Source organism: Anopheles maculipalpis, chromosome 3RL (genome assembly GCF_943734695.1).
Source record: "Anopheles maculipalpis chromosome 3RL, idAnoMacuDA_375_x, whole genome shotgun sequence".
NCBI lineage: Eukaryota > Metazoa > Arthropoda > Insecta > Diptera > Culicidae > Anopheles > Anopheles maculipalpis.
In genome coordinates this window covers 74,329,010-74,354,706 of record NC_064872.1, presented here as the reverse complement: position 1 = coordinate 74,354,706, position 25,697 = coordinate 74,329,010, and the positions used below count along the sequence as shown (strand labels likewise).

The 25,697-nt window shown below is 45.3% G+C and overlaps 4 protein-coding genes across 8 annotated transcripts in view; 2 read left to right on the top strand and 2 right to left on the bottom strand.

The window, feature by feature from the left end:
* Positions 1-25,697, top strand: part of LOC126562508 (G protein alpha o subunit) — a 287,823-nt gene that overhangs the window by 187,293 nt on the left and 74,833 nt on the right. The gene's annotated exons all lie outside the window — the stretch shown is intronic.
* LOC126563169 (uncharacterized) lies at positions 572-3,528 on the top strand. Of its 3 annotated transcripts, none has more exons than XM_050219794.1 (2): positions 572-696; positions 3,293-3,528. In XM_050219794.1, exons 1-2 carry the CDS (start codon positions 603-605, stop codon positions 3,391-3,393), a joined length of 195 nt encoding a protein of 64 aa, XP_050075751.1. In that variant the 5' UTR covers positions 572-602; the 3' UTR covers positions 3,394-3,528. The 3 variants fall into 3 exon arrangements, with proteins under 3 accessions (XP_050075751.1, XP_050075750.1, XP_050075748.1); XM_050219793.1 differs by lacking the exon at positions 572-696 and adding an exon at positions 1,373-1,666; XM_050219791.1 differs by lacking the exon at positions 572-696 and adding an exon at positions 2,763-3,162.
* Positions 6,045-15,354, bottom strand: LOC126563538 (uncharacterized). Its single transcript, XM_050220184.1, has 12 exons — positions 15,013-15,354; positions 12,611-13,028; positions 9,576-9,645; positions 9,443-9,500; positions 8,932-9,373; positions 8,529-8,601; positions 8,092-8,338; positions 7,706-8,005; positions 7,457-7,629; positions 6,942-7,382; positions 6,745-6,819; positions 6,045-6,579 (listed from the first exon to the last, which is right to left on the bottom strand). The coding sequence occupies exons 1-12, from the start codon at positions 15,352-15,354 to the stop codon at positions 6,045-6,047; spliced, it is 3,174 nt and encodes a 1,057-aa protein (XP_050076141.1).
* On the bottom strand, positions 22,901-24,085 carry LOC126562420 (probable inactive tRNA-specific adenosine deaminase-like protein 3). The gene has a single exon (XM_050218932.1). The coding sequence runs from the start codon at positions 24,083-24,085 to the stop codon at positions 22,901-22,903; it is 1,185 nt and encodes a 394-aa protein (XP_050074889.1).

Here is a 25,697-nt window from a genome sequence, read left to right as displayed (position 1 = left end):
TAAATAATGTTGCCTCTCGTTTGTAAACAAACCACCGCACGCAATGACATTTCGCGCCAAAACATTGCTTTCGTTCAAAAATTTGTTTGTCAAAAATGTTTCATCAAGTAATTAACGACTTTTTTAAACTTTTTCTTCGCTTCTTTGTTCTTTTTTGTTGTAGAATTAAAATAATTGCTTTCAAAGAAAATAATTCAGTGCAATGCTCCTAACAGTCAAATAATAGTACAAATAAAAATTTAAAAACATTCGTTTAATTGTTTTCGAGTCCCTTCTGTCAACTGAACGAGTGAAGCAAGTTTTCAATCCGTGTCTCTAACTACAACACACCTCCAACGCATCATTTGACAGCCAACGCAGCAGGTAGAAGCAAAAAAAGGCAAACATTTTGTCTACGTGTTTTGAAAACGTAATCTTATCAACAACGGCAATATCAATCGAATAATATCGAACCGTAAACAATTTTCCTGCAAGGTAAACACACACAGCTTTTTTAAACCCGAATCTACCGCTTGTATGCGTTTGTTTGCAATGGTGTGAATAATGCTTTACCCGGTCTTTGCAGCCCGTTCTGTTTCCATCGACCACAACAACGAGCAAGAATGGTTGAACTAAGTTCCAGCACCGATCCGTTCCAGCACGGATTTCCAAACGTTGTGTTCATCATCCCGGCTATTGTTGTGGTGGGACTGGGTGGTAAGTAGCATGTTAAGGAGTTGGTGGTGTGGAATAGAGTAGGATACGCAAACTGTACACCGAATCTCTAGACCGGTGTTTTATGCTAGTGCACCCGCTATAATACGTACAATACACTTTTCTCCAACGGGTATCACTCTCCTTCACAAATCAACCTACACCTACTTGGTAGTGTTCTTTAGAAGGCAATAATACTCAAAATATTTCTATTGAAAACAGATAGGGACTTACCATCCAGAAGTCTCGTTAAACCTTCGTCAAATAACCATCTAGAAAAAATAAGAAAAGTTCATTTAAAATACCTTCCCACCGTAACTTCACATAATTCACCAAACTCACACCAGATTACCTCACAAGAAATGACCCTGAAAGCATACCATATTGAGCTAACGGCATCCCACCATCAGCATTACCTTTGATTAGTGCGTCCAATGATGCAATTTCGGCTCCAAATCATCTCCGCCTGTCGTGCTTCATCAGGTCGCACTCCAAGCAGAAGAAGGTAATTTGTTATCAGCATCGTAAGTTCGAGCCTTCGAATTCTGCTACCAGTTCGGGACCCGTTGCCTTATCGGACCAGTAAGCATTTGCTGTTCGATCCATCTAAACCACCCGGCACGGCACAGGAGAACATCTCCTTGTTTCTTTGCATTTTGCATTTCCCCTTAACCACCGAAAATGGGAGACGTGGCAGAAGAACTGTTTAACGCGATGGGTTCGGATGGTGCGGCAGCCGATCCCGGTGCCATACCGACCGGTGCAGAGAATCCGTTCAATCCGGAAGATTTCAAAATGCCCACCATGGAAGATTTCCTAAGCATGCTCGAAAGCATGGACAATCTGTCGGACGAGGAAAAGGAGGAGCTGAAGGCCGGTGTGCTACAGAATGCGATGCGCCGTAAGCTGCAGGCAGGACTGACCGACTATCTCGTGTTCTTCGTAATGCTTTCGATTATGCTTGCGGTTTTCGGTAAGAATTTTTGTCTTGTATCGTCGTGTGCGTGTGTTCGTTGCTCCGTATTTCTCTACAAGATGGCAAATACAAGCTGTTTAAACAATTGGAATCTCTTCGGAGACACAAATCTCAATCGATGAAAAAGAATTGCTAGTCCCATTTTGATGCCCAAAACGTGCTGTGCTGAGAGTGGTGGTTCTAGAGACTAAATTAAAAATGTCGCTAAACTTTGATCAATCGATTCTTTCCGACCCAAACCTGCTGGCATCCCTCACGAAGGAATCGCCCGAAGATCAGGCCAAGTTTTTCGAGGCGATCGAAAAGTTGAAACAGCTTCCGGCGCTGCTGGAAAAGATGCGAATGGAAACCATCGCCAGGGCACTGTTTTTCAGGAAAGCCGCATTCTTTGGTGCCCTTTTCATCGTGCTGGGTGTATTCGGTAAGAAATGTACGGTAGACAAGGGGGGACAGAAATAGAGACAGCGTAGACGAAGAAATAATGGAAGGAAACCTAAGAAATGTGAACCCGAGCCTCGACTTCAGTCTACTGGCTGGGAACATAATTTGCTAATTTACTTGTTGCCTTCCCACCACGAGGATTGTTTAGTTTCTCCTCGTGGTCATCCCTTCATTGACGAAAGTGCAACGTCGCGTCGCAACATAATAGCGCTGCTCATCGGTGCGAATTTTTTAACGACAAGTGACACGTTAGCACCTAGCTTGAATCGGTCAATATTTTATTAAGAGGAAACTACCTCGGAGCAAGTGGCTTTGCTATCTTCGTCCAAATGCGTTTCTTCTGGACGTATTCTTCACCACCGTAGGGGGGTGGGCCACGTCACACTCGCACCTCGAGTGACTTATCAAGGTGATAAGCAAGCCGGGTTTTTCAGTCCGTTTGATTGTACATTATCGCGCCTTTTTTATCTCATCATTACCATCGTCATCCCCACCAAGAGGGCTCACGGTGGTCCGGTAGGTGTGGGACAATTTTTTCCAACCTTTCGCCACCGGTTTTTGCTTAGTGCGCGACAAAACGGGTACATGCTACTGTTTGCTACTGTTTTGTGGCCGTTTACGTGTGTGAAACGTGTTATACATCCAGCATTAAATGGCGTCCGGATATGAAGAGAACCCTTTCGTGGAGGCACTACAATCTGAAGCGCTCAATGAGCTTCTACAGGACGATGAGAAACGGTCGCTAGCACAACAGTTTCAGGACAATTTGCGAACGCTGTCCGATATGTTTGTGAACCTGTCGGATGAAGAGAAGCGTCAGTTTGCGAAAGATTTTAAGGGCAAGTTTGTGAAATCCCTCGCACAGTTAAACGAATTTTCCAAGCAGAAAAAAGTCGTCCAAAGTACGCTTGGGAAGGATGAAGAATCGGATCCGATTCTGCTAGAATCGCTTGCCAAAAAATTGCCCGGTGCGGGAATATTTTGGACGGAACAGTTTGAGCCGACACCGTTTGGGTACGGAATGTTGGCCGGTTTTGTGGCGTTGGTTGTTGGTAAGTTGTTGCTGTGGTGGACGGAATTTTGAAGCTAAGAACTTAACCGTTAAGAAGAGGATAATGAGGAATCTAGTAGATAAGGTGACGTTCAAGCACAATCGCTAATAATAGTATTTTCTCTTTCCAGCATTCTTCGGCTACAAGCTGTACCTATCGCTCACGGAGAAGGAACGCAAGCGCGAGGAAAAGCTAAAGGCAAAGCAGGAAAAGGGTAAAAAGAAGAAATGATTCCCTGTCGTTAGCAGTATCGCAACCGGTACTGGCGATTCCAGCGATCGCTCATCACGTCGAACTCAGCAGCAGCTGGAACCGCCAGTACAGCACAAACATTCCAGAGGAAAAAGACTTGGCAAGGCCTAGCGAATCCATCATACCACGTAAATAATTCTCCCAATCGAGCATGAGACAGAAAATGGGTGAAGAACAGAATGGCTATATTTATCGACAGTGATCGTTAATCCCGTGTTTTTTGCAACGAATAACAGATATGTATATTTACTCCGATAGCGCGGCTCCCCACCCCACCAGAGAAGGGGAAGGTTGGGTCGAAATTTGTCCTCCCACTGTGTCCTCATCTCTCTCTAGTACAACACACGTGGTACGTGTAGTGTAGCAGCTATGTAAGTGTGTTCATCCTATTATACCCGTTAGATTACTCCTTCTTTACTAGCTCAAAACTGTAACAACGTGGCAGGTTGTGTATGGTGGTTGATGTTGCCAAATGCAGATCATTCCGCTTCTTTTTTTGTTTTGTTTGGATTAGCTTCACTAGAGTTAACACACGAAGGGACAATTACGATATTTCAATTAGCAAACAGCGAAAATAGGAAGCAAAGCAACGTTTTACAAAACGCCTAACGCAATCAAGATGTTTATTTTCTCGTTTATGTGCAAGATAAAACGTATATTTTATATAGAGAAAGTGAAATAATAATGAAGAGGAAACCGGTAGGAGACGATAATCACGCCTATGTTTATATTGAAGAAATATAAATAATGTTTCAATCAAGTTTCGTTTATTCTTTTCGTTCGTTTACTTATAGAGGCTTTGAGTCTCTGAGACTACATTTGCCTCTCTACTGTGTACAACAGGTGGTTTTTTACTAATACAAAACTGTTTCAGCCGTGGCTTGTCTGATATTTAAAGCTATTGCGATTAAGTGCTGGTGAAAATTTATTTTTTCTGCATAAATTGCTGATGCGTAAAAATCTAATATGGCGGTTCTGATACAATTTGTCGGGTAACAGGATTGTCCTCTGTTGGCCAGACGATCGGCTTTCTCGTTTCCGTTGATTCCGGAATGACCCGGAATTCAGCAGAAAACGATTGTCGGGGACGCAGGTATGGAGTCTAGGAACCGAAGGGAGTCTTTGGTGGTGGCGTGTTCGAGAACGACCAGAACACTGGCACTATTTTTTTAGTCCTTTGTCGGCGGCTAGTTGCTTCAGCGGATTGCGATACGGGAATTATGATTAGACAGCTTGATGGCACAGTTATCAAGAAGTAAGCGTTTTAGTTTCCATTCTATTGCAGGAATAGGGTGATTTTTTATCAATCATTCTTTCTGATGTGTTCGCAAGGAAAGGAAAGAAATAAGTACAATAAAACAACAATAGTCTTTATTTACAGAACATATTTATCCTTTTTTAGTTTCCCTACCAATAAAATCTTTCTCCTTTATCGTCTCTTTTTTGTCTGTCGAAAATTGCACAATAGAAGTAATATTATAAGGCACAACATCATCGTCTGTCAGCGCTTTGGCGCTCATTATATAAAGAACCACATTTTCCCGTTTTTTCCATTTTAATTTGCAAAAGCAAATGACACAGTCTACAAGGCTTGTTTGTTTTACATCGTTTTAGAAAGGTCGTTTACCGAAATTACTACACACACAAGCCCACTTTCTGTTCTCATCATGTAAATATGTAAATCTTTTTTTCATCTCTCTTTTCTGTTCATTTTTGTTAATGTATGTATATAAAAGCGAACTACATCCTTTGCTTAACTAGATACGGACGAAGTGTCCGTATCTACATTCATTCACGTTCACATACATTCACGTGTGTATGTTTTGCTCTTTACCTTCTAAAAACGTTAACAATGTACATAAAAAGACAGTTTTAAGCAAATTGTGTCATAAAGATAAAAAGAAAACCCGGATTTCGAGCGAGAACTCTCATCATCGAACGATATACGATAATCCGAACCTAATCCTTACTATCTCTACTATGCTAAACTAAGCTGCTTTGTACTAATGTAGTGTTTATGGATTTTTCCTTTCGTTAATTGCGTTTACATTGATAATTGAAAAAAATCGACAATATCGAAGCATAAAATTCTCGATCACTTTTCTGCACCATTTTGCGGTGCAGTTTTATTCGGTTCTTCTACAACACAATTTTGTGCCTAAATGCCTTTTGAGTGTGTACGAACCTAAAGGTGTCCTATGGTCTGTCTAAGCTGTCGGCAATGACGCAACGTGTCAACAGATTTGTCTCCGATTTTTCTACTCCAGCCAATATCATCCTTGTCAAATCTCCCAAATTATCCCTTTTTTCCAGACCTATATCGGGTTTGTTCCACTCTCTTTCTCTATCTCTCTCTCTCTCTCTCTCTCCCTCTCTCTCTCTCTCTCCCTCTCTCTCGCTCTCTCGCTATCTCTCGGTATTCATCTAACACCACATATACACACACACTATCACTAGAGCGCTGCCGTAAACGACTTAACAAAGTTTGTTTTATCTAGATCTAAAAAAAGTATAGTAAAAAAAACACAAAAAGAAACATAACCTTAAAGCAAGGCTGTTTACTAACAAGCTAGAGGGAGCTGAAGTCCCCGTAAGCAACAAAACTCTTATACATCTCAGAAACGTTCCACTCAGTTCGCATCCTCATCGATCGAACAGTCACCCCCCGCCGTCCCGGTCACACTGTGGACCGCTTTCATTAGTATGTTGCCGTTCGGTTTCAGCTCCAGCTGAAACAGTGTTTCGTCCTTGATGTTGTTCAGCACATCCTCCGTCAGCAGCACCTGTATCCCGTTCGGGCCTTTAAGCAGTAGCTGCAGCTTCGCAATGCCGCACGAGGACGAGATAGGTGACGAAGGCGACGGAACGGATAGCTGAACGGCAGAGTTCGTTCCACCGTTGGTGGGAAGTTTACCGTGAGCTCCGTTACTGCTGCCATTAGATGGACCGGGGTTAAGAGAACGCGGCCCACCAAACGTACCACTCCAGAGACCGGCATCGGATGTGGTAGTGTTGGGTGTGTTGAGCGCATTGATAGCTTCCAGAAAGCCGGGAATTTTGGACAGATTTTGCACCAGCTCCGGGATGGTGTTCGAGTGCAGATAGATCGCGTGATAGATGTTGGTTTGGAAGCTAACATAGATGGTTAAGCGTGGCGTTATGGCTCTGAAAAGGGGAGAAAAACGGGTTCATAAATAAGCTGTTATTTATTCGATATATGTGATCGTATTTAAGAGACAAGCTATGCAGTTACAGGGTTTTTTACAAGCTAAACCCTATATGCCCCTTAATCAAAACTCTTCTTGATCTAATTGTGCTTAAAATACTCACTTCGAATGGAGAATGTTAAACATTCGAATGCCATCTGCTAAGCCACAAATTTTACAAAGATCGTCTTTGGACATTCTGCGAGTGAAAAGAAGAGTATAGAGAGATAGAGATAGAGATAGAGTGAAAAGAAACAATTTTAATATCGTTTTAAAATCGAACCTAACACACAAACACATCCAACAAAGTCGAGATCTAACCTTAACAGATCCGAACCGGAAAACTGGGCGAAAGTTTTCGCGTACGCAGACAACCGATGCACGGCCAACCACTGGGCCAACGTTCCGGGGCTTGTTTCCTTCGTAATCGATGGCACGTAATCGTCCAGTTCGCTCGGCTGCTGGGGCGAAAGCACCATCGGTTGATCCACACCGAGCGGCGACGCTTTACACAGTCCGTTCGTCGAGCTAACGTTACTGATTCCGATCGGATTGTTCTGTACGCCGGCGGCAGCGGCAGCAGCAGCAGCCGCAACAACCATGGCGGCCGCCGCCGTAGTTGTCGACGTTGTGGTAGGATTTGCCCCGGGACTAACAACGTTTCCGCCGTTGCACAGCACACTTGACATCATGTTTTCGAACTTGTTCAGCTGCCCCGGTGAGGTTGGACCGCCCAACAATGGTGAAACGTTACGCTTAATGCTGCGGAAGAGGGTGAGCCCCATTACGTTTTTACAAGGGATCGATTTTTGAAAATGAAAGTCAGAAATACTTACTGATCGGGACTAAAGCTGCCACCGAGCGGCGTAATGACTGAATCGGTCGTAATATCCGTCAGTATCGTACAGTCACAGCTGCGCTGGTATTTCTCCTGCTCTGCAACCGGACGCTTGAGTATTTTCTCTCGATCCTGTTTGTGTTTTCGATCGGCTCCTTTCAATTTGAAAACCTAAACGAGAGGGAGAAAGTAATCCCATCAACAATTAGCATCCAGTTTTTGTTTCCGCTAGTAGCCATCAACGAACCTTTATTTGGCAAGCCGCCGCATGGAATGGTCTAATACCGTCTTTATCGTCCATACCCGCCACACCATTACCGGTCCCATTATGCAGCCCGTTCGTGTCGATGTACGTTTCGACCTGAATCCGGAATGGGACACCCTTCTCGCCGCCATGCTTTTTGGGTGTGAATTCCGTGGAAATGCAGTTCACCTTTACGTACACGCCGACCTCCTTCATTGGGTCCCAAAACACCTCGATCGTGTTAAGCAGGTTGCTGCTGGTAGGCTGCACCTGCATCAATCCGTACGATAGTGGTATGTCAACCTGCCAAAAGGAGCGAATGAAAGACAAACCAAAAACCCATCAGCTTTGGGCGCAATAGAGCAATAGCGGAGATATGAGTGCCTTACATCCAATATCCTCTCACCGGGTCGGGAAGCTTGCCACAGCTGCATCTGTTCCCGCTCCATGTACTGCAGGCGACGCTCGTGGAAGCATATCTTGATAATACTTTTCAGAATCTTACCCCGGAACGGGGACAGATCGCCAAGCTTCTTCAGCTTGATCTCGTAGCTCTGACCCTGGTTAAGGTAGGTGAGAGATTCTTCGTTGTTCTTCGTCGCTATCGAGGTCGCAGCTGCTAGCACGTACTGGAACCTGTGTTTTGAGGGGAAGGTCAGCGTGCATTAATTATGAGGTTTTTTTGTTTTGCTCAAGAATATGGGGGGAAAAAAAGCTCCCAAGTCTACTTGTATACATGCGCGTCATGCAAATGACACCCGGGCACCAAGCGGATTTTGTTTCAAGCTACACATTCAGCGATCCAATGACTAAACCTTAGACGTACCGATTGTGATCGTCGTGTGTTTTGTCACCACGTGCGACTGGTAACGTGCCATCCTGTTGCATCTGTAAAACGCCTGCAAAGAAAATCCTAACATCAGTCACTGATATTTGTTTAACAAAAAATAACGAACGTAACACCCCAAGCAACCAGTTATGAACTTCATCTAATGTAATGTGTACACACACTTACTCCAACAAGCCAACAACCCGCGAAATGGGGATAATGGTGATGGGCTTTGGAATTAATAAAGAAAATAGCTAACGCTCCCCGACAACAAAACGGCAAACAGCAAAATGCCATCGTGTAACCGGCTCTTACCGAGCGCGCTTGAACGATAATTTACATCTGTATGATAACTGGTCAGCCATAAAGCGTTTTGATTGATTGTGAGTGTCCACCGTACCTGCGCTAGGATCATTTTCCAAACGATTGCTTTGTAGAAAGCTTTGCAGATTGCTTAAACCGGCACCGATTCCGGTTGCGTGATGATCGGTACCGCTCATCAAACTCTGCCCACCACCATTCATAGAACTGTGTCCCTGCTGTTGCTGCTGCTGCTGCTGTTGTTGTTGGTGATATTGGACAACCTGCTGTTGTTGCTGTTGATGGGCATTGTTGGCAGCATTTCCACTGCTGGCAGGATTAACGCCACCAGCTAAGGATTGTTGTAAACTGGCAGGTGCGTGTTGGTGTTGGGATTGTTGTGAATGATCCTGAGAGCTTGCGGCTGCTTGCTGATGCAAGGCTTGTTGCTGCTGTTGATGGAGCTGATGTTGTTGTTGTTGTTGCTGTTGCTGCTGTTGTTGGTGAGCAGACTGTGAGTGTTGTTGCTGCTGTTGAGGAGGCTGGAAGAAGATTGGGATGTTTATCGATTAATAAATGCATGCTTTGGTAAACTCTAGATGCTAACTTACCTTCTGAGGAGGTGATGGTAGTTCTTGTTTGAAGACCGGGAAGGTCAACAATGAATCACTAGGAATAGGGAGACAGAAACGATAATATGAAACTAAAGCATTTCAAATTTGGAGCTTAATTAATTGGACCTACCTAATGTATCCATTACTGGACAGCTCGTTACTGAGGTCCAAGTCAAGATCATCGGCCCATCGCAAGCTTCCTGTAGACAAATAGACAATTTTTTTATATAGAACAAACGTTTAGTATAACTCTAGTCTAAAAAACTATTATTTTAAATGTTTAATAACATTTACTGATCAATCCCTTTTGGATTGTAAAAAGTGTACACATCGTATGATCACCTAGTTCATTGTTGTTGGCTGTACTGTTACAGGGGGGTGTGTTTGTCCCGAGATTATTATTACCATTGCCGACTTCGTTCCCGTTGCTGGCGCCGTTAAAGCACTTTAGCCGTTTCCGGACGTAATCCTTGTCCATCGTATCACCACCAAACCCGTACGTTTCACACATTTCCGTAACCGAACAGTCGTGGTCGTCGAATGTCTCTGTCCGTTCGGTACTGTACGAGCCCGCGAGGAACTCACAACGTGTGTGAGACACACTGAACTACACTCGACTATCATAAACGCACCAAGCGGAGTATCCCGGTAGGGCTCTCACACTAACTGGCGCTTAGCGATGGCGTTATTGTTGATAGACTTTGGGTGAGGCTCGCAACGTCCCTCATCCAGGAGGAGCAACGCACAGCACAGCAACAGAAAACGGTGTTCCCTTGTTGAGGATGGTAGGTACGCTTTTCGCGTCAAGCTCAATCCCGCCACACAACAGATAGGAGAGAGAGCAGCTAGTGCTGGCAATCGCGAACCCTTGTTAATCCACCATCACCAATGCATTCGGTGCTGTGTTACTTGCGTCGGTACACATGCTCGGTTCGGGTGTAGTTCAACATCATCTCCCGGTAAATGGTGATGACGCGACTCCCGAGCACCCCCTCGCACTCGTTGATATGGCTCGGTGTAGGGTACAAAACAACAAGCACCACTGTTGACTGGTTGGTGGCTTGGTTAATCCCAATGGCAAACAGTAAATACTCGGACCATTACAAAGATGGCAGCGACAGATGTGGCAATCTATCGGGGTCTTCGTGCTCTGCCGAAAAGTTCAAAATGATCGAGCAATTTGTCGATCAAGTCACTACAATCAAGGCACCAACCGCGAGCTTGTGTTGCTCTCTGAATCTGGAGTTTTCGGGGTTGATATCTAGAAGACTCTCGCATCGCTCGCACATGAGCTCAGCTGATCTAATTTCCCATATGATCACCACTTTCACAAACCACCAATAGCACGACCAATCTGTTACTGTCACCCCTACCAGGGTTCTCGCCCTACTCGATCGTGGAAAGGAAATCCCACACACATGACATTGAGTGGAGTATACTACCGTTTCTTATCGATCGTACACGATCACACAAAGTCCGCTCAACCGATCACAAAATGGGGCGATGATACTCTATTAGCGAGAGACACACAAACACACAAACGCTTCCAACACTCGGCTACCCCAATCAATCGTTAGACCAAAAAATGGCAGCGCGTCTTGTCTTGTATCCGTAGCGTTGTAGCATCATTTTCGCATATCGTCGTAGGTGTATGGCTCACCCCCGAGCCGGCAAAATTCACCCCACAACTTCACCACTTTCCCGCACCGAACAAGAACCGGACGTTGGGCCGGTGGTCTCAGGTACACACGGTCGTAGCGTTGTTTGTCGAAATACTTATCTTGATAAATTTACACTTTATCAACAGCAATAAATAAATCAAAAAAACACACTCTCTGCCACATCAACTGGACTGTACCGGGAGTACACTTTAGGCCGGTAGGCTTCTTTCCTTGCGTTTGCTTCCTTCTACAAAGGGAGGCATGGAGGGAAGAGTACAGCTAATAGATCTAATCACAAATTACTTTTTCTGCTCAATTTTTGCACAAAATTGAAGCACAGCAATTAAATCGAATATCCGACATAACGATGCGATGAAGTTACACACTCAAGCAATAGAAGTGCGCTGGGAAGTTCTTCTTCTGCTCCATCACACACGTTTTGTTGTTATACTTTAGCACCCCCGTCGTGTCTAGACGAAAAACTACACCGGCAGAGTAGCACTCGAGTGGCTGTGGCACTCTTGACTGTAGGTTTCGAGTGGCCCACCGTATGGAGCAAATCATCATCAACACCGTGCGGGCATCGTTATCAGCTGCTGTTGCTGCTGTTCCCGACACATCAACCCTGGCGTTGTTGGTCGGTGTGATGCCTTCCCATTCCGTGACGTAAAGTTGACCTTTTGCATCAGCAGAGATGGAACGCTTTGCTTCCCTGTTAGCCGTCCGTCCGTTGTTCCTTACTATTGCTTCTACATCCTACGATCTTATGTTTCATGCCAAATCGTGTACCACATGTACGCACACACATGCAACGCGCACCAATAATTGTAACCTTCGCGGCAAGTGGATGAATAAAGTTTCCTGCTACCCCAAGGCTTATCGGGCTACAGATTAAGATGGCTGCCCTCCGGGGTCGAGAGGAAAATAATGGCAACTCATTCCCCCCGGTTTGGCTGATGGTGTTGTGTTTGTGGTGGTGATCATCCGTTGAATCCGGATGAATGTTTCATCTCGAATTCATTTCAGATTACTTCTTGGACGAGTTCGGATGGCGATACCTTTCAATGTATGTACTCTAGAAGAGAAATCTTCTACTCGATTGATCGTATAACAGCCATCAAAACATGTATTGACCGTACAGTTTTACATTCCGTTCAGAGCCAGTCACTCTCCAACCGGTTCTAAAAAAGGAATCTAACCTGTTGGAAAATTAATGCGTAAAACTGGTGTCCAGATGAAACACGATTGTACTTATTGCTTAAACCTTCTGCCAGCGAACATACAGAAAAGCCGCCAAATATGAATGGGAAGTTCGTGATCAGCGGACAACAAAAAAGCTAACTCATTGTGCAGAATAAGAAATCAAAAACTAAAAAAAATGCACCCACCACAAAAAAATAGGAACATTTAACGGCCCTGTTTATCTTTTATCGTATTTTACCCCCATCTGTTCGAGTTGCTTAATTAAAACAAAATAGAATGAAATAGTATGGGACGGGCTTACCCTTGCGACGTGCGTCACGCTCCTTATCGATGTTGGCGATCTTCGTCTCGGTCCCATCGGTGTCTTCCTCCTGCGGTGACATCCATTCCATCCGTCGCTTCCGGCTCGGCAGTATGGCGTTGTTCATGTACATGGCGCCATTGTCCTGTTGCTGCTGCTGCTGCGGGTGAGATGTTGCTGCCGCAACAACAGCTCCAGGGACAGTAGCAACCGTGGCCGGCGTTACGGTTGTCGACGCGCTCGTCGTATCGTTGGCACCACTGCTCGTAGCGATCGTGGTATGCATCTTGTTGTAGTCGATCGGCCACGGTTCCTTCGAATCGGGCGGCGAATCGACAAAGTTATTCTGATAGTCCTGGAAGTTATTCGGTGACCCACTATACGTGTCCTCGTTGTCCAGGTTATAGCCGGGAGAAATCTGTAAACGCAAAGACGGGGAGGTACATAAATAAGTGAGATTAGCATGGAGCCGGGGTTAGCAATATCAAATCGGACCTAGCATGTTTTGTTTGCAAAATGCAAGTGTTTGATTGAAAACTGAACCAGTTCTTCAATTATTTTTTAACTAGATCTCCCCAGACTGATTTCTTGGTTTAGGCGTCTGCTAACATGCTGAATAACCTGGAGTTCTCCATCTGTGTTATTCGGCATAGTATGACATTGTCAGTACAGCTGATGTAAATTTGTCTTCCTGTCCCTGTTCGAACGTTCTACATCGAATTTTAATTATACAGCTGGCAAAGTACGTAATACGATCAGCTAGTGCACTGGTTGAAGATTCCTCTTTTTTTTCTTCTTCTTAACTTAAATTGACTTAGAGTTACTGATACCCCGTAGTTGGACAGTCAGTCCTTACTACAGGGTAACGGTCCGAATGAGATTTGATCCACGATACTGCCGTAAGAAGACCGGTACCGTTGCCGCCTCTACTACCAATCCACTCGTTCAAAATTAATATTCGCCATTCATGTAAGTTTCCATATCCAAACGATCCGCTTTTTATCGCTGTTACTGTTACTGGATATCAACCCTTTCATAAAATTTGATCTACGGACTCCTACCTAATAGCTTCCCAACAGCTGGCGCCATTCCTAAATGCAACATTTTGGTACCTTTTTTGTAGATTCTGTCCCTCATACCCTTTCCACTTCGACAACACAATGCATATATTGTTCGATATCGAAGGTTGATTCGGGCACGGTTGATAAGCTGCATAATTTATGACACTCTGAACTAAGTCTATTGACCCGCTGGCAGTTTACCATTTTCTACACGTTTTTTTTTTTTTCTTGTGTCCTTCAGTTCTTTAGAAAAAAATGAATGGCAAATTTAGATAAAGATAGAGTAAAAATTTGCTTTTGCAAACATTATCAATGAAAAGCTGTCAAGATATGCAGGAAAGGCATTGGTTGTGTTACAGATAACTCTAGATCTTTCGGTAAAGGCATTTATGAATTGCGAAAATGCGAATCGCTATCACAAGGTTACGGAGATGGATGAAACTGGACCAGTATCATCGTTAGAAACAGATGATCACTTCCCTTTTTTGAAGGTTCACCTTTTGCCGTAATGACTTTCGAGCGTAATGAATCATTGCATTCAAGTGTCTTCTAGTCCTGCTGTCTACTGTTGTCAATTGCAGTACCGATAAGAGGTATCAACCAACAAAAGCCACGATGCATCATTTCGTAGGGCTGGGACCTATGCAAACAATTGTCTGAAATGCAGAAAATTTCCGCCAAAATTAGGAAAAAAATGTAGCCATCATATTTCAAATAGAAAACTACATCTTCTCCTATTAGATCCAAAAGATAATGTGCCATAACTATAGTAAATATCTCATCTCGAATAAAAGTAGCGCGCATTCTTCTAACATAGTCAAACCGTATTCGAGTTTCAAACCTCTGAAGGCCTGTCAACACCTAATCTTGCCCTCAAATAACAAAAGCGACCTAGATAAGATACGGCACCACACCACCAGCACAATGAATCTGCCATTTCAAACTAGCAGGATGAACAACGGTGAGTGATGGTTGAATGAAGAAAATGGAGTACTCAGAGTTGCATGAAAACCTTGGTTCCAAGAAAGAAAAAAATAATAATCGATTAAACGCGCCCAAAGCTGGCGTAAGAACATACACGAAAGATCATGGAACAGGGTCATAAGAATATTAATCAGATCTATGCAGACCTTGAGACGAAAACGTTCATTTTAGCATGGAGGCGGTCGCCCTGCAGAGCCTCGATGTCCTGATGACACGGTGGCCCCCTCGAAATGGGGCCATCGTTCGGGTTTATGGACAAGCAAAACACCACCATACCCATCGGTCTCTGAAGGACGGCAAGAATTTGCAGCACAAATCAACATTTCGTCTCTTCTTCGTAACCGGCCACTTCTTTACCTGTTCGAAATCTTGCTGTCCCTGACGTCGTGCTGCTTGCTGCTGTGGTGGCTGCTGCTGGTGCTGCTGGTAGGGACCGGAACTTCCGGAGTATTCCATTTGTTCGATCTCTTCCTCGAGCGTACGGCTCAACAGATGAAAATCTAACGCGTCCAGCTGCCCGTGGTGGTGCGTCGCCTCGTTACGGTTTCGTCCACCGGCACCACCGTACCGCTGCTGAAACGTTTCCGGTCCCTGTCCGTACGGTGGAAAGAGTAGCTGCTGCGGATGAAGATGGTGGCTTTGCTGCTGTTCGAACGGGCTGTTGCATGGGTTAGTCAGCAGTGATATAACCGTCGCCATTCGCGTAAAGCAACACCAAACGTCTCCTTCTCGCTTTGTCGATCGTGTGTTCTAATGTCCAGAGTCGAGGAGAGTTTTTTTTTTTCCTATTCTCCCTAGCGCATCAGCAACCAAACGCTCCAACCAAGATAAACGGGGCGCAATTTGCCACGTTTCTCACAAATTACAAAGGGAGAATGAAGATTTTGTTTTTTCACCGATAGATGTCACTACTAGCACCTACATCGTGGGTACTTCGGTACAGGAGCTACAGGATCTACAGGCGCTATACAGGCCGATACTTAAAAGCTAACGATCGCTCCAACCGGTGTGTAACGCACTTCGTAACGCATCCACGATCACCCGCGTAGTCTAGTTGTAGTCTACTACCACAACAGTTTGTCGAAATCTGGAATCGCTCTCTGTCTATCTCGCCGCCTCTCGGTAGCCCGAGAGATGTGTGCGTGATGATAATTCCGTTACCTTAGTAACGCCGCACCAAATGGGAACGAAATTTGAGGCAACTGATATTGATTTTAGTGCACGTTTCTTGTGCCTTGGGGTGCGAGTGAGAGTGTGTCCAGCAAACTAACGAGGGTGGTTCTTGAGTGATTATTGGGTAAACTTAAACAAAACAGTTCGACGCATAAAACACACTAAATGCCTTTACACTTGTTTCCTCCACTAATTTGCACTACAATTGTTTTTTCCGTTTTTTTAGATTTGTCACAGCTAGGATCCTTGTCGTTTAGCGGCAGCGCTTACATGTGTGCGTGTGTACTTTTTTTCTTCTTCTAGGGGGTTGTTTATGGCGAAGATTGAACTCCGGAACTCCGAACAGAAAGCAAATGCCTAACTGGGGACATCCGTTATACGGGGGAAGACACGCACTACACATACATCCCCCTTGAACGCTCAATTTTCGTGTCCACAGAACCACGAACACACACACACACACACGGTCGCGTGCGGTTTTCCTCGCGGGCGGGCGAGTCAGTTAGAACATAACGAAGAACGAATTGTACAGCTTCTTGATGCCGGTGGTTTCGCGCTGACGGTGACTCTGGAGCAGTGGATTCTCAATCTCTATCCGCATTTTGTAAACCATGTACGATGGTACGATACGGCACGGGCACTTAATGATATCCTGCTCCATAAGGCACGAAACGGTTACACGGTTTCGTTTGGCGGCACTGTTCTAGGATTGCTTGTGCTACTGCTGCTGCTAGGGCTCCACTTTTAAATCGTTTTTCGCGAGCTTTTCCTCGGACGCAATTTTCGACTCACTGCTGTAAACGGGACGCTCACAATCTCGCCACGTTGCACTCCAACGCACTTGATTGACTTGCTTTTGGTGACTTCTCGCGGGAAGGCACTTTTTCACGTTCAATCGAATTTTTCAATCCCTTGGTATGGGTCAACACTGCTCTGCTTTCTCGAGCTTACTTAACACTTTTTTTCTTTTACACCGGTTTTCTTCTTCTTTTTAGCTTTTTTAGCAACCATCCAAGGAGTGATGCGCGAGAGCAAAACACAACGCGCCTGCACGGGACGACGTTTGTTTCGTAACTAAAACCGCTTAACCAGAAGACTCAGTGGTAGGGGTCCACCAAGTGGTGGGACACATTAATAGTTGCGTGTGTGAGAGGTAGGTAGGTATATCGCGCGCTACCGCAAAAAGGCGTTGTGCGTCCGGAACCTGTTGTGGTGTCCCTAACGGCGAGCGATCAATTAACGCGTACGCGATCCGGTCCCGCGATCTCTTTCCCGTGTAAAACACACTCTACGGTTCACGGTTCTGTAATGGGGATTTTGAAACGAGAAAAAGAGAGAGAAAAAACACACATAAAATCATTAGCGATTGTGATACGGACGCTATGGGTGTCTATGTGTCTGGTGTGAAAGGTATGTTATTACATACATGAAGACCACAACCCATCAGGGTGGTGGTTTCATAAAAACGACTCCCTTCCCACCGGGCCCGAACACAAGGAGGATTTCCTTTCCATCTTTACTTACATATCTCTTCACCGTTTCGATGCTCTGTTCCCGTACATACAAACACATCCACACCAGCTGAGAGAAATCTGCCGCTGTATGGACGCGTGCGCGAGATTAAGGCAATCCGCGGTTTTACGCGATTTGAATTTTTCGAGCTCGTTCTTCCCACTTACGCACACACCAAAGCTCACTGTACTACGCACACACTGGCAGGCAACGTGCGTTTGGGTAAGGGGTGATAAGCGATTGACGCGCAAATCATCCGTAGTCGGCAACTCCTACCCCAGCCCCGGAAAAGGCGGGTGGCACCGCGGAAAACCACGACAACACTCGATCCGTTTTATCGATCCGTTCACTTTAAAAATCAGAATAGTTTATAGTTCAGTTGGACACGAAATGACCGTTACAACTAGGATCACTAGGAGAAGGCACACACACACAGGGGAAGATCACGAGGTAGGAAAGGCGTTCTGGAGGTACAAGTCCTTTGCCTGCCACGCCACCAGCAGGCCACCTTAGTCGTTAATGTAGTACTCCTGTACCGGGCTGTCACTATCCATAATCACAGTCGTTGGTGCCTTGACGGCCTCGAGGATCAAGTGAAAAACAGCAACGCACGCCACAAGGACAAGCAGACTGCTCAGGAACGCCTCACCACCACAGCGCTAGGTTTCTATATCCGGGAAAATTATCTACTATCCTTGATTCTTGGCAATCGTTCTTGGTGCAATCGTTTATCTCGCACAACCTCCGATTTTTCTTTGAACACTGACAAAATTTACTCCGAAACTGTGTTGGGGCTATCTGTGCTCAGTGTGCTTGCGATACGTAAGATAGGCGCTGAAACACAACGCGGCCTGCTCGCGCGACAGTACGGCACGGTTTGTCAAGACGATGAGCAAAAACGATAGCTAAAGCGGGTCACTTTGCAGCGGACAGCGATATTTTCGGCATGTTATCTCGTCCAGAACGCGGCACACAATGGGACGACCTAAACCGACCGACCATCGGTCAAACTAGTCGTGCTGCCGCGACACCCAGGTAGTGTGTGTCTGTGTGAATGAGGGTGTAAAAAGGATGAAATTGGCCCCTAACCGGCCATCACACGCCTTCCCTCGGACGAGCTGCTAATTTCACTGACGTCTTCGTCACTGGTCGGGTGGCGCTTCCCGTCGATACACACATGATCGCCGGAGAACGGAAGGCGGTGGTGGAACACTTCCAAGATGGACTGCAACTCTACTAGCACTGGAGCATCGGTCCGGGAATTAGTACGCGGTGCCGTGCGATGACACCACCCACCCCTCCGGCGGCAATGCGATGGCGCGTCGGTCGTCAACAATCAAGCGTTGTTTTGCTTTTAAATTGAAATTTATTGAACCCAATAAACCTGCCCGCGTCAACTCCCTTTGCTGGATGAGGTTGCTCCCTTGTAGGAGGCGTGAGAGTTTGGGCTTTATGGGGATCTCGGCTCTGTCTTGTAATGCTTCTTCGCGCGCAATCACCACGGCAACTACACGTAACTGGGTGTGTGTTGCCGTCTGTACGGTTCTCGAGCGACGCGCAGTAGTAAGTCCTGCAAATCCTTTCCGTAATCCTTTGCAACCGCGTGACGGACGGTAATGACACGTGGCGCCATCTTGTTGCAATGCTACCGTATTACATCGAGCACAGTACACTCTCTGGACGATCTAATCTTCAGCTAGATCTCTGAGACAGCTTAGTATTAGCATCGCAGTCGCCACCAAACAACAGTTTGTAACACCTTGCAATCTTTCTTCTCGATCAATCTTTGGCTACGACGTCTCACCATACATTTGCAAAGCGCACGTTTTCACCTCCGAAAGAGGACGATTTCTGTAGGAAAAAGGGAAACAAACAAACAGCAAAAAAGCTCTAATTAATTTACGGATGCTTATAAATTCCTTTTTTTGCGTGACAGATATACCGGACACACCGCACATTAACCGTCACAACGTCGCACAATCAATTGGGTAAATTGAAATGAAAATTAGTGTTAATTTGTCTACTATGGAGACTCTAAAAAGTAAACTCCTGCTGTCCAGACGTCACAGAAGCGCGATCATACCAGCGCGAATTCCCTGATGTGTGTGATCTACCCACGAGGATCAACGTGACTGCGCGAGATAACCCTCGGCGGGAACTCAGTACGAACGCTACGGGGTACAGTTAGCCACCCATTGATTTTCAATCGGAGTGATAAGTTTATTTACCTCTAGTGTACACTACACACACTGCACCGATTTATGGTGCAAATAGACGCACAATCTCACATTATTATGTTTACTGACAACAGCACATCTCTTTCATCTCTGCTAAGCAAGAGTAGTATCGTAGCAGCATCGGGAACTACTTCAGGATTAGCTTTCCATACATCCCGTACGAGACTGAGATACGCCGATCCCCGGTTGATAACGCAGTCTAGCTTGTCTGGTCCACAACTTCCAACAGACACTCAAACACACGCACACAAAGCCCATGCTGCGTCACCAAAATTAACACCTCGTGCGTTCGTTTTACCTGCTAGTTTAGTGCCAGACGTTGTCAGCTGTTTCTTCGTTCGATGTTTTTTTTCTTGAGAGATAGCTATGATGCTCGCCCGCCATGTAGGCGCTTCATCATCGATCGAGTTTTTCCCCTTTCATTAAAATTCACAACAAAAAAACAGGCCAACCAACAAAATCTTCAACGTCTACAACATTCTGTTTCGAACGCTTGGACGCAATTTTTCGACGCGTCATCTTTTAATCGGTCACGTGAGTAGAAATCGCTGCTCACAACATCTAATCGTATTCGTCGTTTTTGTAGCACGCTAATTCGATTTCTGTGATGACCAGTATTATTTCGTAATGATGGCCGCTTCTGCCCCTGCTTAGTTACCCCCTAGTTCTCCCTAACCTTATATTACGTGCATTCCTCCAGCATGAATAGGTAATGACAGCCGGACACCCGAAAAACTGGAATTACAAAGCACACCCGCACCGCCGGATAATGAGACCCGACAGAGGACAAACAATAACATATACGAAGCAAAACAACAACCAAAAAAAAACTTTCCAATGTGATTTGTTAATGTGATTCGGTTCCTTCCCTTTCCGGTTTCCCTGAGCGCCCTGACCGTCGTTGCCTTTGTAATGATGATGGTGCCCTAAAATGACCTTTCCTTTCCGCGTGCGTTAATCAGCCACATTTCGTACCAATCCTCACTCTCACTCGATCCATTGTCCAAAAGGTTCCATGCGCTGGTTCCAACATTTTACACGTCATGTTCCGCGTCACCTCAGCGGCTCAGCTATCATTCTCTACCTTTTCCTACCCACACGCCATTCCCTTAGTTTTAGAGTGGAAACAAGAAAAACAACTTACTTTACATCGCACTAATCGGTCCCCAAACGTGGGCTACAAAAACAAAACCTGCTGCTGTGCCTGCCGCAAGCGACAAACGGTCGAGAGGGCCCCGGCGGAAGCCAGAGTGTATCTTCGGCACGGAACCTGTTGGCACACAGCACGCAAACAACAACGGCGGGGAAATACCAGCTTTCAAGTTTTCAACTCTCCACACCGCCCATCGCCGCGTGCAATGCATCTGAATATTGGGTTGCCCCCGCCCGGTAGGATCCTTGCTCGCTCCCTTCGTACTGGGTTGTCCACATCGGTGACCGGTTGTGTGGGTACAACAACTAAAAAAAAACATCAACCCGCATCACACGTCTACTATGGTCGCCACACCGAGTTGCACCAAAAACACACATCACCCCGATCAGGGTGTCATCGGTTGGGCTTGCTTAACACAATATACCCCCGGGACTAATGATGGCGCACAGCACCGGTAAATATGTTATCATTTCTGCCCCTGGCTTTCACCAGAGAGGTGTAGCTTTTCTACTTGCCGTTTTCCGCACAGTTTAGGTGACAATCAATCAAATTATTGTTTGATAAACGGCATGTTTCAAACGCATCGTTCTTTGTGCTTCTATTACTTCATTACTTGCACAAATTGTCTCTTTTTAAAGAGAAGTAATTCCTTTTTTTGTGGGCGATTCGGTGCCAGAGATGACAGCAGTGCCTGTCTTTATACGACACGACCGCGGTTCAAATCGCATACAGGTACCCGTTAATTCGTAATGAGGACTTGACTATCCAACTTCGTGGGATATCAGCAAGTCTAGTAAGCCAGAGGATGGCCGATGTGGCCTATCGAAGGTCACCAATAAGCCAATAAGAAGAAAAGCACCAATTTTTGGACGACTACTTCAACCAACTTCAATCTGCACAACTCTCAAGATAGCTTCATTAGCTACCACAACCAAAAAACCAAAATAAACCCATCAAATCTATTGAGCGAAGCAGTCTACAAATTGGAAATGATTGCACACTAAAAAGCGATAAATTCATTCCACCATCCTAATGACATTATATCTGCGATGGCGGAAAGATTTTATCAAAAAGCCGCACACCGAAACCTCCACCGATGGTCAAGTTCATTGTGAGAGAGATTCTTATCGTACATCGCAACCTTTGCTTGAGTTGCCTTATACTACAAGGGATCTGTAGGGAAACGGCTGAAGATGACTCTTTATTTTTACTGTCAAATAAATTTCAATACAGTTTTGCTCTCCGGCGAGCAAACGGCAAAGCAATTGGCCTATTGGTTGATGGTATCAGAAAGACCACCAGTGTATCCATGTTTCGATGACAACTGTGCGGAATGATCAGTAGCAGTACAGTGGGATGCATGTACATAGTTCCAAAAGAAAAAGAATAATTTCATTTTTAAATTCTGTGTAAATACAGCTCCAAACTCTTGACTTTTGCGCGTAATACAACTAAGAAAACATCCAACTTGTCTAAGTAGCGTTAATTGCTTCGTGTACTGTACTTTTTTCCGTTTACAGTGTTCAAGTAGACTCGGTCTCGCCCTCCCGATATGCCTCTTCTCTCCTTCTTTTTTTCCCGAAGTCTTGGCGTTGAAGAATCTCAATAAAATAAACGATGATGAACGAACCCCGCATACTTTTTTAACGTGATCTACACCTCCACCGATGTCAGATTTCTACACCCCGCAACAGAAGCACCGATCTTTTCAGCCTGCGGACACGGGGGAAGAACCTGCCCCGTCCAATTGACCTCAATCGCGGAAAGGACGCGTGATGATGACTGGCGATCGAACATTTTTGTCCGAGCAACAATATTCCTCTGGTATCCGTAAACGGACGCCTTTCAATGGTGGCGTTACGCTCGACGCGAACCGCACCAAAGGTGGTGGACGAAGATCCGCAAAACTGTACCATTGCTGGCCGTAGAAACGATGATAATTTACGCTACAAAATTACGCTTTCAGTTCGAAAATCCCCCGAGAAACAGGTTATCCAGAAACCGCAAAGACGATCATCGACGAACAAACAGCGACAAACAACTTATACTTCTTTTAGGGATGTTTATTATCGTTTCTTTTTTCTCCATTCTTATATGCTTCAAAGGAGGGTTTTTTGTTCTCTCTCTCTCTTTTCTCAAGATCGTTACACTTCACCTCCAACAGATTACATTAAGCAATCCGGAACACCTCGTAGTGATGGTTTAAATCCTTTACCGTGTGCAGCTTCGTCAGCGTCCCGAGCGCTCCGCGTGGTGTTGGATGATGGTAGAAAACACGCCGCACACGGCTATGTACCAGGGCCATGGCACACATTATGCAGGGTTCGTGTGTGAGATAGACGTCATACCCGGTACACAGGTAAGGTCCGTATTTGGCAAGATTATCCACCGGTACCGATACACCCCCGCCATCCAACGATTCCGGCCGTTGCAATGTTCCGGTTCGGATCGGTTCCGCTCCAAGGCAAACCGCGTTACCGTACCGTTCGCGAATGAACCTCTCTGCCTGTGTGTCGATTCCACCGTAATGAAATCCATCGTCCCGCAGCGCATTATAGTCCTTACACCCACGTTCAGCGTCCGGTTTGCGATGCCATATGCCACCGTTCTGTGATACGGCTACCATATCGATCAGTACCATCGGGCAGTGCCAGATTGGATGTTGCTCACTGCGTCCCGACGCAATGGCTGCGATGCGTGCGCCAAGCTGTGGATTAACGCACACTCCAAATGGCCGGTTGTCGAAGTTTGCTGCCAGCTGTAGACAGATGTCCATTAATCGTCGGTGACCCGATACTTCCTGCCCTCCAAACAGTGTGTCCGTGTAAAGAGCTTCAGTGTGGCGGTTTGGGTGAAATTTACACGGCCATAATTGATTCGCAGTTTCGTACTGCCACCGCAGCAATGGTTGCATCGCAGGAACCGAAACAACCTTCAACTTCTTGCAAAGACCATCGACCACTGCCGAGTCTAAGCCTTCCGAGCGCAGAAACTGTGCAAGGCGGGATTCGATGGTACCTTCTTGCTGCTCATCCTGCCCTTGTACGGCTGGCAGTTGCTCCAATAACTTATCGACCGGAGCCAGCATGATCGTACCATCTCGATTTACACGCTTCAGATGCTGTAGATCCCCGATCGGAAGTATTCGCGAAAGTGCTGGCACTAGTTCGGAAAGGTGGCGATTATCGGTAACGCTTCCAATGTACACCTCCACCAATGGTGTAGGCTTAGTAAACTCATCGCCCAGTATTGAATGTATCTTAGTAAGAGTTACTTCCTTTGCTTCCCTCTCGATGGAAGGTGATTCCTGTTCGTCGGGAAACTTTGCACGCTTTGCTTCCGGTTCGTTTGCCATGTTGTCCTTTGTTTCCGAACAACCACACACACACACACAAACACTGACATACACAAACACACTCAAGTTGTGCACTTAAATCAATAGCGATCACCCAAAAACGAAACCCTCGCTAGAGTAGCACGATCTGCAAATAACAAAAATCAGAAGGAACACAACTTCAACTCGTTGATTAACTCTTGGTGTTTTTTTTTTCAGGTGATTTCCAATGTAGAATATTCACTAATTTATAGACGCTTTTGGGAGGATCTTTTTTAGATTCGGGAGAAGTTTCAGCTTTGCCTTTCGCTTGCGGATCTCGGTTCCGCACTTCAGCAGTGCTTAACGGAAAAAAAAAGGATTCAAGTAGATCACACACAAGTAGCAAACAACCGGGCGAGTGTCCGGAATCGGCCATCCCTTCGCGTGATTAACCCATCAACGGCGGATGCTTACATCCGGGTTTGTTCCCGAGAGCAACACGTATCGAGGATCCTTAAGCGGGATGATATAGCCAAGCGCACAATGGTGTTTAGGGGCAAAGCTTTCACTCTTGACCTATCGGATTTCAAACAACGCCATTCCCTTGGACCACAGGGTCCGTGGATCTGAAGGACTCTTTGGATTCTTTGGATGTTGAGATCTCTGATTGAGACGCTAGCATTTATAAAGAGCTTCTAAAAGCATTTTCCTTTCAATCGCAAAAAAACAGCTTACATTTGCTAACTCTGCCTGAACTGTGCTATCCAATTAATGTTATACTATCTTTACCTAACTTGAAACCTGTTAGTCTCGCTATTAGCATTGTTAACTTGTCAATCCGAGGTTCCTATAAGAATGATGGAGAGGGTTTGTAGAGCTGGAAGCCCTCAGAGAAAAAAATGTTACCACACCTTCATGACAAATATTAACACTTAATTGACACGCTTCATACAAAATTCAAAACATGTCAATTGCCAGATTCTCTACGGAACATGCAAGGGCATAGCACATTATAGAAGTATTTTTGCCAAGCAGTGTTAGACAGACGATTTTTACTACTGGACACTTATAAATATAGTATATATTTAGTTCGGAAATAGTATATATTTAGCTCCAATTACTAATATACTAACAATACATTATTTCGTTACAAAATAAATCGGAAAAATGGTTTCATTCTACTTAAAGATAGTCAATCCTTCTTCCATGCATCCGTCCATCTTCAATCTACCATCCCTTGTCACTTCATTTCATATCTCGCTGAGCAAGGGTCCGGTAGGCTTTATTCGCAATGTGCGAATATATTTATCGCCGAGATAAATGTGCTCCGGAAGGCTTACAGCACAAAAGCTTCTGATATGGGAATGTTTGCGATTACGATCATGTGCATGCCTTCATCGTAGACTGACCCGGCAGCAGCACACCATTACCATGTGGCCGGTTTGATTTCTTTTCGTGGGTGATTGGAGCAGCAATAGGCTGTCACATTATCAAGGTTACGTTACTACTCCGTGAGCGCCAGAAGGATCAAATTAGGTCAAGGTGTTTTGATTGTTTGGGATTCTCTCTCTCTCTCTCTCTCTCTCTCTCTCTCTCTCTCTCTCTCTCTCTCTCTCTCTCTTCGAAAGAGGGATAAAAACTTCACTTACAC